Source organism: Phascolarctos cinereus, unplaced genomic scaffold, assembly GCF_003287225.1.
Source record: "Phascolarctos cinereus isolate Bilbo 61053 unplaced genomic scaffold, phaCin_HiC Scaffold_4;HRSCAF=312, whole genome shotgun sequence".
Taxonomy (NCBI): Eukaryota; Metazoa; Chordata; class Mammalia; order Diprotodontia; family Phascolarctidae; genus Phascolarctos; species Phascolarctos cinereus.
Genome location: NW_027555847.1, coordinates 518,756,183 through 518,768,709, shown reverse-complemented (window position 1 = coordinate 518,768,709; position 12,527 = coordinate 518,756,183). Strand labels below are relative to the sequence as shown.

General features: G+C 36.4%; 1 protein-coding gene across 2 annotated transcripts in view; it reads left to right on the top strand.

Moving 5' to 3' along the window:
• The window catches only part of AFG3L2 (AFG3 like matrix AAA peptidase subunit 2), a 50,437-nt gene that overhangs the window by 6,642 nt on the left and 31,268 nt on the right, over window positions 1–12,527 (top strand). For both annotated transcript variants that reach the window (XM_020985563.1, XM_020985562.1), the window contains exons 3-8: window positions 4,287–4,364; window positions 5,893–5,993; window positions 6,193–6,345; window positions 11,024–11,098; window positions 11,334–11,458; window positions 11,987–12,260. In XM_020985563.1, coding sequence (XP_020841222.1) covers window positions 4,287–4,364; window positions 5,893–5,993; window positions 6,193–6,345; window positions 11,024–11,098; window positions 11,334–11,458; window positions 11,987–12,260 — 806 coding nt within the window. The remainder of the gene's footprint in view (window positions 1–4,286; window positions 4,365–5,892; window positions 5,994–6,192; window positions 6,346–11,023; window positions 11,099–11,333; window positions 11,459–11,986; window positions 12,261–12,527) is intronic.

The window sequence follows — 12,527 nt, the reverse complement described above, 5'->3', positions numbered from 1 at the left end:
AGGCCACAGTCCAACCAATACCTGAACATGAATGTTCTCAGCCTTTGCTTGATTTCCTGTTCAGGGGAATGCTGCACATTTCACTTTGGGATAGCTCTATTTGTTAGGAAGTTTTTCCCCTTATTATATCAGGCCCAAGTTTACCTCTTGGCAACTTATACTTATTGCACCTACTTCTACCCTTCAGTCAAGCAGAGCAAGCATAATTTTTTTTTTTTTGCATGATGATCCTTCAGATACTTCAAGACAGCTATTGTGTTCCTCTGAAGGCTACTCTTCTCCTGGATAAACATCTCCTCTTTCTTCAGTTGAGCTTTACATGATGTGAACTCGAGACCCTCTCTTATCTTCCTCTGGTTTCTCTGTAGCTTATTATAAGAACCTAGAATTGAACACAGTATATCAGATGTGCTCTGAGTAGGTCATGGCATAGCAGAACTTTCACTTGGATGCTAAGCCTCTCTCATTGCAATTTAAGGTTAAATCACCTTGCTTGACAGCCACCTAGCATTGCTGACTCATGTTGAGTTTGTAGTCTAGCAATAGCCCCAGGTATTTTTCAAATTGCTGTCTAGTCATGCCTTTGCTATCTTGTACTTTACATTTATCCCTATTACATTTCATCTTATTAGAGGATTATTTCATCTTATTAGGAATAACCCAGTGTTGTGTCCTGTTTTTTTTTTTACTGCTGTCATCCGTTGTATTAACCAACCCTCTCAGCTTTGTATCATGTCATAAGCAAATTTGATAACCATACTATCTGTGTCCTTATCTAAGTCTTTATTAAAAATATTAAATAGTACGGTACCTAGTAGATATCCTTGAGGACCTCCATACAAATTTACAGCAAACCATTAATTATTACTTTGTATCTGGTCATTCAACCAATTTTAGAATCATCTATCTGTACTTAAATATATCCTACATCTCTCTTTCTATTATGTAAGAATAACATGAAAGACTTTATCAAATGCTTTACTAAAATCTAGGTAAACTGTGTTCAACATTACTCAGCTGTGCCAGTTTGTAATCCTGTTTAAAAAGGAAATAAAATTAGTTTGGCATGGTCTGTTCTTGATGATGCCACGCTGGTCTTTTGGGGTCACTGCTGTCTTTCATAGGTGATCATTGTTTTCTTTTTAGATGTTTTCTAAATGTCTTTTACCATTAAAGGGTCTAGAATTTTGCCATTAGTCAAAATAAAGCCTACTGGTCTTTGGTTTACAGATTAAATTTATTTTACCAAGTCTGCCATACCCCTCCATCTGCCCTCTCAGCTAAGGACCTTGCCTCATACTTAACTGAAAAAATTGAGGCCATTTGCTGAGCAGAGGACTCTATTTTCTTCTCTCTTCATTTTACTTTATTCAGATGTATTCCCCTATCTCCTCTTTCACATATAGAGGTGACCCTTGTTCATACCAAGGCATATCCCTTCCTACGTGCACCCTGGATCCCATTTCAAATTGTCTTCTCCAACAGATTCCTTTATCTGATATCTTCGTCCTCTTCTTAGTCTTCAATCTCCTGGTTGCTTCCCTGCTGCCTATACTGGCTTCCAACCTCATCATTTAATAGAACCTGCTGTCCCCCAAATTTGCCAGTGGTCTCTTATTGCCATACCTACAGGCCTTTTCTCACTCTGTATTCTTTTTAACCACATTTTAGCCCTTAACACTATCAAACACTCTTTTTTCCTGAATATTCTTTCTTCTTTAGGTTTTCGCAGTATTACTCTCTCTTGGTTCTCATTCATCTTTTGTGATGACTCCTCATTATCCTTTGTTGGATCTTGTTACAGGTCATGCACACTAATTGTGGGTGTACCCCTAAGGCTCTTTCTTGGGCCATCTTTTCTTGTCCCTCCACACTGTCTTATGTAATGATCTTATTTGTTCCAAAGAGTTCAGTTATCAGCTCTGTGCGCTTGGTTCTCAGATCTGTTTATCCAATCCTAATTATTCTCCTGACCTTCAGTCTCACATCATCTGCTGCCTCTTGGACATATTAAATTGGATGTCCCATAGACATTCCAACCTCAACATGTTTGAAATTTTTTCCACCCATCCCTCCTCCCCAAACCCACCCCTTTCCCAACTACTGTAGAGGGTACTTCCAGTTCTCTCCCCACTCTACGCCATCCTCCACAGAGTTTCTGAAATGAATTTTCTAAAGGTCAGGTCTAACTCTATTATTTTTGTGCTCAGTAAACTCCAGTGGCTCTGTTTTACCTCCGTAATCAAATATAAAATCCTCTATTTGGCTTCTAAAGCCCTTTTATATACTTAGTTGTTAACTGATTAACTGTGTTTTGTTTTGTTTTTTAACCATTTTTCAATGATCACTGAAGTGGCTCGTTAATCACATTTGCCAGTTTTTTAGGTATGTAGTACATGTGGACCAAGTAATTTGAATTCACCAAGGGCAGCCATTTTGTTGCATTATTTTCAGTCCAAAGCTTATTCTTTTTCACAGATATAGGAATTGGGCACTTCTGCCTGGTCTCTGTGTTTCTGTCTTCTCGTTCCTAGATTCCTAATATGAGCATATGTTCTTCCTCTTTTAAACACATTTTTAATAGTTTTTGTTTTTATATCACTTATGTTTCCAACTGTATCCTTCTCTCATTGAGCCATTCCTTATAATAAAGAAGAAAAAGGGGGAAAAAAATTCAGCAAAACTAACCAACATATCAGAAAAGTCTGGTGCAGCATTCCATACCTATTGTTCCCCTCCTCTGCAAAGAAACAGGGAGAAGTGTCAGCCAGTCTGTTAAGAATTATTTATTAAGCACTTGCTGTGTGCTAGGCACTGTGCTATGTATTGAGAATACAAAGAAAGACAAAAACAATCCCTGCCTTCAAGGAGTTTGCATTCTAATGGGGAAGATAGCATGAGAATAACTAGGTATGTACAAAATATATACAGAGTATCGAGGAGGGAAGGCATTAGCAGTTGAGTGGTTTGCCCTCTTGTAGAAGGTAAGATTTGATCTGAATGTTGGAGTAAGGCTGAGAGGGGCAGAGCATTCCAGACCTGGAGACCAGCCAGTACAAAGTCAAGGAGATGGGAAATGGAGGGTCCTGTTTGGGGAACTGCAAGTAGGCCAGCATTGCTAGATTGTAGAATTTGTAGAGGAGAATAAAGTAAGAAGACTGGAAGAATAAGAAGGGACCACGTTATGAAGAGTTTTAAATGCTAAAAAGAAGGGTTTATATTTGATCCCAGCTTCATAGAGAGCTACTAGAGCAGAGGGTGGTTGACTCAATCAGACCTTCACATTAGAAAAATCACTTTGGAAGCCAAGTGAAGGATGAATTTGAATGGTAAGGGATTTGAAGGCAGCGACACCAGGTAGCAGACAGTTAAATTAGTTTAGGTGAATGGTTATGAGAGATTTAACTCGGATTCTTCTCAAATATCTTTTTTGGAACCAGGCTTGGTTATTATAATTTTGTAGCTTTCAGGTTTAATTGTTTGATTGATGTTCATTCCATTTTCATTTTTGTAATCATTGTGGAACCTATCTTTTTAATGTATAATGATTCTTCCTCTCATCTACCCTTTTATTTATCATGTTTCTTTTGGATAATGTATACCCTTCCAACAGCTATAGTCCTATTTTTAATCTTATCTCACTAAGTCTCAGTGATATTTCTGAGATAAAAATTGCCTCCGTGAATTATCTAGAGTTTTTTCTTGTTAGCCATATTTTGTGCATTTGTGTTCATCTCAGGTATTGGGTTTTATTATTGGCTTTTTGTTGAACTTTCTTTTTGGACTGTTTTTTTTTTCATCCTACATTGTAGTTACTTTCTTGCCCATACACACAAGCAGTGGTCTCATATCCTTTTTGAACCTCAGTTTTTGCAATATTGCTAAATAAAGCCCCTTTTTATTATTTTAAGCTTTCTTCACAAACCTCAGTTTTTCCTGTCTTTAGCCCAGATTTTGTCTCTGGCACTTATTAGCTGTGTGACTGGCCAGGTCACTTGATCTCTCTTGCCTCGATTTTCTCATTTCCCAAATAGGTTTTGATAACAGCGCCCACCTTCCAAAGTTCTTGTGAGGATTCAGTGACATCATATATATAAAACACTTGGCAAACTTAAAAGCACTACATAAATGCTAGCATTTTTATTGTGAATTTGACATATACAGTTTTATAAGTTGTAAGGAAGGACTGCTTGTATCTCATTCTTTGAGTAAATTTTGCGAAGTACTACATGTTAGTAGATTTAAAAAAATTTCAGCTTGAATTTTCCTTTTTCTTTTTATAACAGGATTTGAAAAATACTTTCCTAATGCAAAGAACAAAAAGAAAGCTAATGGAGCTAAAGAGCCTGTGGAAGAAACAAAAGGTACCTTTTTTTAAAAAAAAATTTCAGATTTTTTATTTTTAGGCAGTTGAGGTTAAGTGACTTGCCCAGGGTCACACAGTTAGTAAGTGCTTTGTGTCTGAGGCCGCATTTGAACTCAGGTCCTCTTGAATCCAGGGCTGGTGCTCTATCTACTGCACCACCTAGCTGCCCCCCAAAAGGTACCTTTTTAATATTAAAATGAATATTTCACTCATTTACTAAAGTCTTGGAGGCTGTGGCAAACTTTTGGGAGGACATGAACCACTTGGCATGAAATTGGTAGGCATGGGTGAAGGAGGGGGGAGGGTTTGCATCATTGGAGGAAACTTCCGAATTGATAAGAATACAGATCCATTTGAAAATTTGAGAATTGTAAAGCTCTTCTGCAGTCCATGTAATGGATCATTGTCCTTGAAGGCTAAGATAGAGCCCACGCACTGGCAAGTCCTGTCAACTTTAACAAGCTTTGAGTTTAGGTCCAGCAATGGAGTTTGTCTGTTGTTCAGAGAGTAGCCTAGCTAGGTTTGGAAAGGCTCATTAGCTGTGGTTAGCTGATTGGTGATAAATTCTTCAGTCGTAGTCTCAAAGGCCATCTCTTCAGTTATAGATGGCTTTACATCTCCAAGAATATCTATGCTGATTAAGTTCTTAAGGTAGTAAAAAATATTTTGCCCATGGCTCATAACATTAAAATTTAATTCCTTTGTTTTCATTGATCATAAAATTATTAAGTCACTTTTCAAGCTGTAGGTTAAGATAACCTAGGGTAAAGCTGAGAGCTACTATTTTACTACTGAATAAGGTTAAAATGGTAGTAAGAACCAATTTATAAAAAGGTAATAATGACCAGTTTTGTAATACTTGCATGTAAAGATATTTGACTTACTTTGTGAAAAGAAAGGAGTATTTTGCTTAACTAGTTCTGGAAACTAAATCAGGTTTTTAAATTTTGTTTTGTTTTTGCATGTTTGTAATTTTCTATATCAGTATTGGGACATATCAGGCAAATTAAAAATGGCTTGCCCGTGTTGCCTATCCTTTTTTTCTGTGTAGAAGTAGAGGTATTGATAACAAATAATAATTGGCTTAAACTGTCAGATAAATTGGTTTATTGAAATCCCAGAAGCTTTTTTGCTGGACTTAACATGAAGGATATGGCCCTTTTATAGGAAGTGAGTGTGTCTGAGCATTTATGAAAGAGTTTGTTATCTCACTTCATTGTGAGAAAAAGTGGATGGAAAATAGTAGAGAAAGTAGTAGAAGATAAGAGAATTCACTGGGAAGAGAAGGAGTTCCTTGAGCATTTTGAAGAGGGAGGGATGATAATATTAGATACTGACATACAACATTTGACCTTGAGAACTGATTTTAAAACTGACCATTTGACAAAATTTTTCCTCAGGGTATTTAATAGTCGCTGTTGAGAGCTATCATGAAGTGTTTTACAGATGAAATGTAGTACAATTTAAAAATATATTGTATATGGAATCTAAAATACTTTTGTGCTTTTTTTTTTTTTAATTAACAGAAGCAAAGCCATCTAGTACACAGCACCCTTCTGGAGGAGGAGGGAGTGGAAAACGAGGTGGCAAGAGAGATGACTCTCATTGGTTGTCCAGGTTTCGGAAGGTTTGATTTCATTCTCTGTCTTCAGTTCTGAGTTCCTTTTTTGTTATGATATTATAAAAGTCAGAGAAAAGATTTTAAAACATTCATAATATTTGGAGGAAGGTGTTCCTAGCACATTGTAGTTCACCTTCTGTTCATTCTTCAGTAGGAAGTTTCATTTTGTAGAGCTTTCTTTTCCCTTTTTTTGTGTGTTTTACAGGGAGACATTCCGTGGGATGATAAGGAGTTCAGAATGTATCTTATTTGGAGTCTTCTGTCTTGGGCTATTATCATGTTTTACTTTTTCTTCAAGAATTCTGGGAGAGAAATCACTTGGAAGGACTTTGTTAATAACTATCTTTCCAAAGGAGTGGTAAGTAAGATCTAGGATAAGAATGGATAGCGTGATTGAAATGTATGATAAGAAAATAAAGTAAATAGATTTGATTAATAAAAATGGTAGAACAACCAGTAAGATAGATTTTCTAGTGGAAATTAGACTCTGTGTAGTAATTGAACTACTGCTGATAATGCTATAAAGACATACCTGGTTTTTAGAAAAGCTGAGATGTGATAATCCAGAAAGAGACAAAACACAGTGGTTTGTTCTCCATAAAAATCTTTATTTTATAAAAGTACTTACCATAGTATTTCTTTAAATAATAAGCCTCTTTAATTCATTTAAAATGATTTAACTTAGAAAAATTCAGTTTAAACATAGCATTCCAGAAACATATGCATTTTACAAAGGTTGAATAAATTGTGTTACTACAGAAAAATCTTTGCAGGTTTATGTAAAAAACATCTTATTGCTTGTCTTCCTCTGTACACCACCACTCTGCTGTTTTTCTTTGTGGCTTCATTGTTCATACTGATGATCCTTCAGAGTCTTGACCTTTGAATTCCTCAGCCACCTCAAGTTCAGTCACCCTCCTCCTTTCAGCTTCTGTGTGGTTGGTTGCACCTTCACCCCCCAAGATCTGCAGAAACTCAAGAATTGGAAAGAAATCAAATGGCTAGCAAATCTAACCCAGCCTAACCAAGAATGTTTCTTCAACTTCTTTGACTAGTGGTCATATATCCTCTTCTCTAAGATTTTCAGTGAGAAGAAACATACTGTACTCAAAAGCCCATTCTACTTTTGAACAGCTGTAATTGTTTAGTAAGTCTTTCCTTCCATCATTCAGCTGCCTTAGATGGGCAATTAGCAGATTCCTGCAAGCATTGGTGCAAACAGATGCTTTCTACAACTCTTTTCTTTGTGATGTTTCTAAGCAAAAATACAATTGTCAGGGCTTAGCAGCAAGATTTCTCCCTCAAATACCAGGTGCCTCTTCTCTCACTTACATATACTGAGGCTGCTTTTCATTCTCATCATGACCACTTTGACCTCTTCCTATTTTCCCACTCCTTCTCTCCCACCTAATTTCACTTCTATACCCAACCTTGACCCCATGGGCTTCCATTTAAATAACACTTTAGCATCTACCTTATAATTCATTGATTTTTTTCTTTCATTCCTAACCTCATTAATTTTCATTCCTTGTGTAATCCCCATCTTTTAATTTTTTTGAGTCTTCTCCTTGAAGTGATGCTACTGGAAAAAATTAGAAAATAGAGTCGCATTTACTCATTGTTAAATTATAGTACATAACTTCTGTTGGACCCTTAACTGCTACTTAGTATTCTTTCTTCACTAACTGCATTCTTCGGAAAGTTGCATATACTCAGCTTCCTCCATAACCATACCTTCTGATCTTTCCACTTAAAGTTTAGTTTGTCTCTAACTGCTCTCTTGAAGCTGCTCTTTCAAAATGGTCTCTTAATTGCCCAATTCATTGACCTCTGAAAAGGGTTTCAGCCCTTAACTTCTTTGAACCTTCAGCAGTTTTTGATACTGTTGACATCTAATGGATACTCTTTCTCCCTTGACTTTAGAGATAGACTCAGCTCATTTACTTCCTATCTCTTAAAAGCCTTCTCTCATTCATTGATTCTTGGTCCTGTTTTTGCAGAATCTTAATGTGAATGTTCCTCAGGGTACTAATCTCAACTCTCTTCTTTCCCTACATGCCCTGTTTACTCCTAGAGCTTCATTTCACCTCTTTCCTGAACACTTGAGGACTCTTAGAACATCCAAATCTTTTCATCATATTTGTCATTTTTTATAACAGTAATATTCCATTACATTTGTGTATCATAATTTTTTTTGTCATCCCCCAGTCAATGACCATATACTTTATTTCCAGTTCTTTGCTACCAAAAAAAAAAGCACCACTATAAATATTGTTTCATATGGGACTTTTTTTTTTTTTGGTCAGTGACCTCTTTGAGGTATATGTTTAGAGGCATACTCTCTAGGGCAAAGAGTATGGCCTTTTTTTTTTTTAAAGCTGCTTTATTTTCATGATTCCAAATTATGCATTATGTGTCTAGACAGTTCATTAGATAAAGTATCAGACCTGGAGTCAGGAAGACTTGAGTTCAAATCTGGTGTCAGACCCTAGTTATATGATCCTGGGCAAGTAATTTAATCTCTGTGCCTCAGTTGCCTCTCTGAAATTTCCTTCCATTGTATGTTAAGTTAAAGGTTTCCTTTGATTTTTATTCATTTTTGTGTTCTGGGATAAGAGTAGTAAAAGTAGAGGGCCATCTTCAGTTGTCCTGATTTATATCTTGCCACTGGACTCAGATGGCTCTGGAGGAGAAAGTGAGGCTGGTGACTTTGCAGAGCCCTTCCTCACTTAAATCCAGTTCACTGGCCTGTCATGGTCCTCTTCAAGAATGAAGGGCAAAACAAGTAAAAGTATCCTAGCTGTAAATTGATATTGTGCTAGGTTCCCTGTTCCTCATAATTGGTTAGCAAAGGGAACAAGTGACAGGGAATATCCTCAGCTTTTGGCAGACTAGAAGGAGAGATTTTCTGGAGTAAATAGGAGAGACCACCCTGGACTTCCACATTGGGAGGGGCTTTAGTCCCATCTTAACTGACAGGAGTGTGGGGGTAAGCTATGGTTTAGATTGCAGCCCTCTGGTAAAGGTCTTGACCAAAGGAAGCTCTGTTTTCTGTGGACTGTGTCTTATCTAAACGTGTTTTCCCCACTGACTGGTACAATACAGTATTTGTTGAATTTATTGGTTAATTAGTGTGACGCAAGTGAGGCTAGCCTAGAAGCAGTCAGAGTAGGCCTGAGTTATTATTTGAGATAAGGCTTCTCTCCTTAAGAATATCTTCACAAACCTGATGCCTGGAATTTTACCATCAGAGACTCATTGTTTTGGGTTAGGCATTTTCCCTTTCCTAGTTAAAATACAGATATTCTGAGGAGAGCACATTAAATAATTATCAGTCAGTGACACCTTAGTGAGAATTGGTTTGTCAGATGTGTTGTAAACTTACTTTGAAGGAGCTATAATTTCATAGATATGTGTTCTTGCTACCCTTCTCCACCATGCTTTTTCACTCTGTGTGATTCTTGTCCACGTCTTCCTCTAAATCTTCACAAAGGATCCACCTAATGCCTTGGAGGTCTTCCTCTGGTTTTTGTACTATTTAAGGGTTCCAACGTGGTCCATTTGTCATCTGTCATTCTCACTGTATGACTGGCCTGCCTTTTGCTGTCATATGTATTCTGGATGTCTTCAATGTTGTCATATAAGCCTGGGAAGTGACTATACCTCATATAGACATTTTTAAGTTGATAAGTTGGATATAATTTAGTGTATGTATCGTCTTACAGTGGTATTATAAAGAACAACAATTGTTTTTGAAGCACAAAGAACAAGTTTAGGAAGAAGAGGTAGAACTGGGTACCCATTTGGATGACTGAAGCAAGAATTTATCTTGTTGAAGAAAATGTGATTATATATCCCTGCCAACCAGCTGTATTCTAGTTTCCTCTTCTCCCTTTGGAGCAGCCTCAAGATGTGTTGAAACTCTGCTTTCTGAAAAAGTAAACTCCCCATCCTTTAAAAATGGTTACTTCTGCCTCTTAGACTGTGATGGTAGATGCCTTAGAAGTGTTCTGTCATGGTTCCCTTCCTGTCCTAGGCATTCCTTTGGAGTCTATTCATTACTACTAAAATCTTAAGTGGAGTGTCTATGGCAATTCCTTTTCTTACATAGACTACTCTGATGAACTTCGTTACTCCTAGTGTATCTCATTAAAGGCAGCTAGCTTGTACGATGGACAGAGCTCTGGGCCTAGAGTCAGGAAGACCTGAGTCCAAATTCAGCCTCAGATACTTACAAGCTGTGTTACCCTCAGCTAGTCGCAGTACCTCTGTCTGCCTCAGTTTCCTCAGCTATAAAGTGGGGATGATAATAATAGCATCTACTTCTTAGGGTTGTGAGTATCAAATGAGATAGTGTTGTAAAGCACTTAGCACACAGTACCTGGCACATAATGAGTACTTAATACTTAATAAATGCTTGTCCCCTTCTTCTTCATCTTCCCCTCCACCCCTCCATTTAGACCTCCTTCATAATCATAATCATCAATATAACTGATGTTTATTGAATACTTTAAATTTACTTTAAAAAGTTGCTTTAGACACATCCATTTGAACCTCTCAAAAGTTGTGTGAGGTATAGATAGGTTCTATACATCTTACTCCCATTTTACAAATGGGAAAAATGAAGGTAATAGAAGTACATAGTTTACTTACACATAGCTAGTATCAAAAGTGGAATTTAAACCCAGATATTCTTTGTTCAAGGTCCAGCATCCTATCTATCCTGTTTCTCCTTCTAAGGAAGTTACATATTTCTAGGGATATTCTTTGGGGTGCCATCCCTGTCATATGCCCACCTTCTAAAGATAAGATCGAGACTTATTCACAGTAACAGTGATTGTCCCTATAAAAATAAGAATATCCCAAGATATCATGCTCCTAATTCACTTATTATTGCTGAGGTAATTGTTGATGTTAAAAGCAGAGGTAGATGTTTAGAATAAATTGTAGCTTAAAATGAGCTTAAGACAATACTTAGATTTTTTTGAATTAATATTTGAATATTAATAACATTCCTATTTCGTTTTTTAATATAGGTGGACAGACTAGAAGTAGTGAACAAGCGTTTTGTTCGAGTGACCTTTACACCAGGGAAAACTCCTGTTGATGGGGTAAGTTAGCTTTTTAATTGATGTAATGAATTAACTGTGTAGTAATAGTTGTTCTTACTTTAATAACTGAAGGAACTATAATTTTGTTTATGTAAGTGACCCTGTACCAATGTTATTTCTTCTCCCTTGATTTGAAAATTTCTTATATTTTTATATGTGGAATATTAATAAACTGTTAAACCTTTTTCTTTCATTACTTGACACAGTCATGATCTTTTGTTTTCCTTTTTTATAGCAACATGTCTGGTTTAATATTGGTAGTGTGGACACCTTTGAGCGGAATCTGGAAACTTTACAGCAAGAGTTAGGCATAGAAGGAGAGAATCGGTTACCTGTAGTTTATATTACTGAAAGTGATGGGTAAGAATCAGTAGTGGAACTTTAAACTTTTAATATCTCTTATTTCACTAGATGGCAGTATCTGTAAATTAAATTCTCAAAAATGTCCCAACCTTTGCTTGTTGATATGTTAAATATTTATTTAAAATGTATTTATGTACCTAACTCCCCGCCCCTTTAGAGTATTTTTAAATCAGCTATTTAAATAATCCATTTCTTGGTTATTAATTTCTGATTTCCTATTCCTTAAGAAAACTTTAAAAATACAAATTACCATTGATTTTAACTCTTTTTTTTCCCCCTTTATAATCTCGAAGTTTTTCATCTTGCTGCTTAAAAGCTACTTTTTTCCTTTGTTAAAGAGTACACGAGTTCAATTGGAGATAGAAATTCCCTTTTTGCCCTCAGAGAGTAGCATTCTTCATTTCCCATATTAAATATGTACAGTTGGGGTCTAATTAAAATCTATAAATTAAAGAAAATCTTACCAAGCACTAAAAACAATTGATCATGAAAGAAACTAATGTCGCTTGTTTTATTTTCCTTTAGCTCATTTCTACTGAGCATGTTCCCAACAGTCCTTATAATTGGATTTTTGCTATATACACTAAGAAGAGGGCCTGCTGGTATGGGTCGGACAGGCCGAGGAATGGGAGGTCTCTTCAGTGTAGGAGAAACCACTGCCAAGGTCTTAAAGGATGAAATGGATATAAAGTTCAAAGACGTGGCTGGCTGTGAGGAGGCCAAATTAGAGATAATGGAATTTGTGAATTTCTTGAAAAACCCAAAGCAGTACCAAGACCTAGGAGCAAAAATTCCAAAGGTAAAGTTAACTTACAGAAGTTGATTTCTGACATGATCACATTAAACTTGCTGTGAATATTGTTTTTCCGTATATGGAATGAATATGTTAGTTGCATAGATAGAATCATCTTGATTAATAGTGGTTAAGGGATATACTGATAAAATAGCGGTAGCTGTTTTCCTATTCTTTCCATAAAAATTTACTGCTGAATATCCAACAGAATCTCTCTCAAAGCATTATTGGTCTCATTTAGAATACAGATAGAACCAAATTTTGCATAGTTTA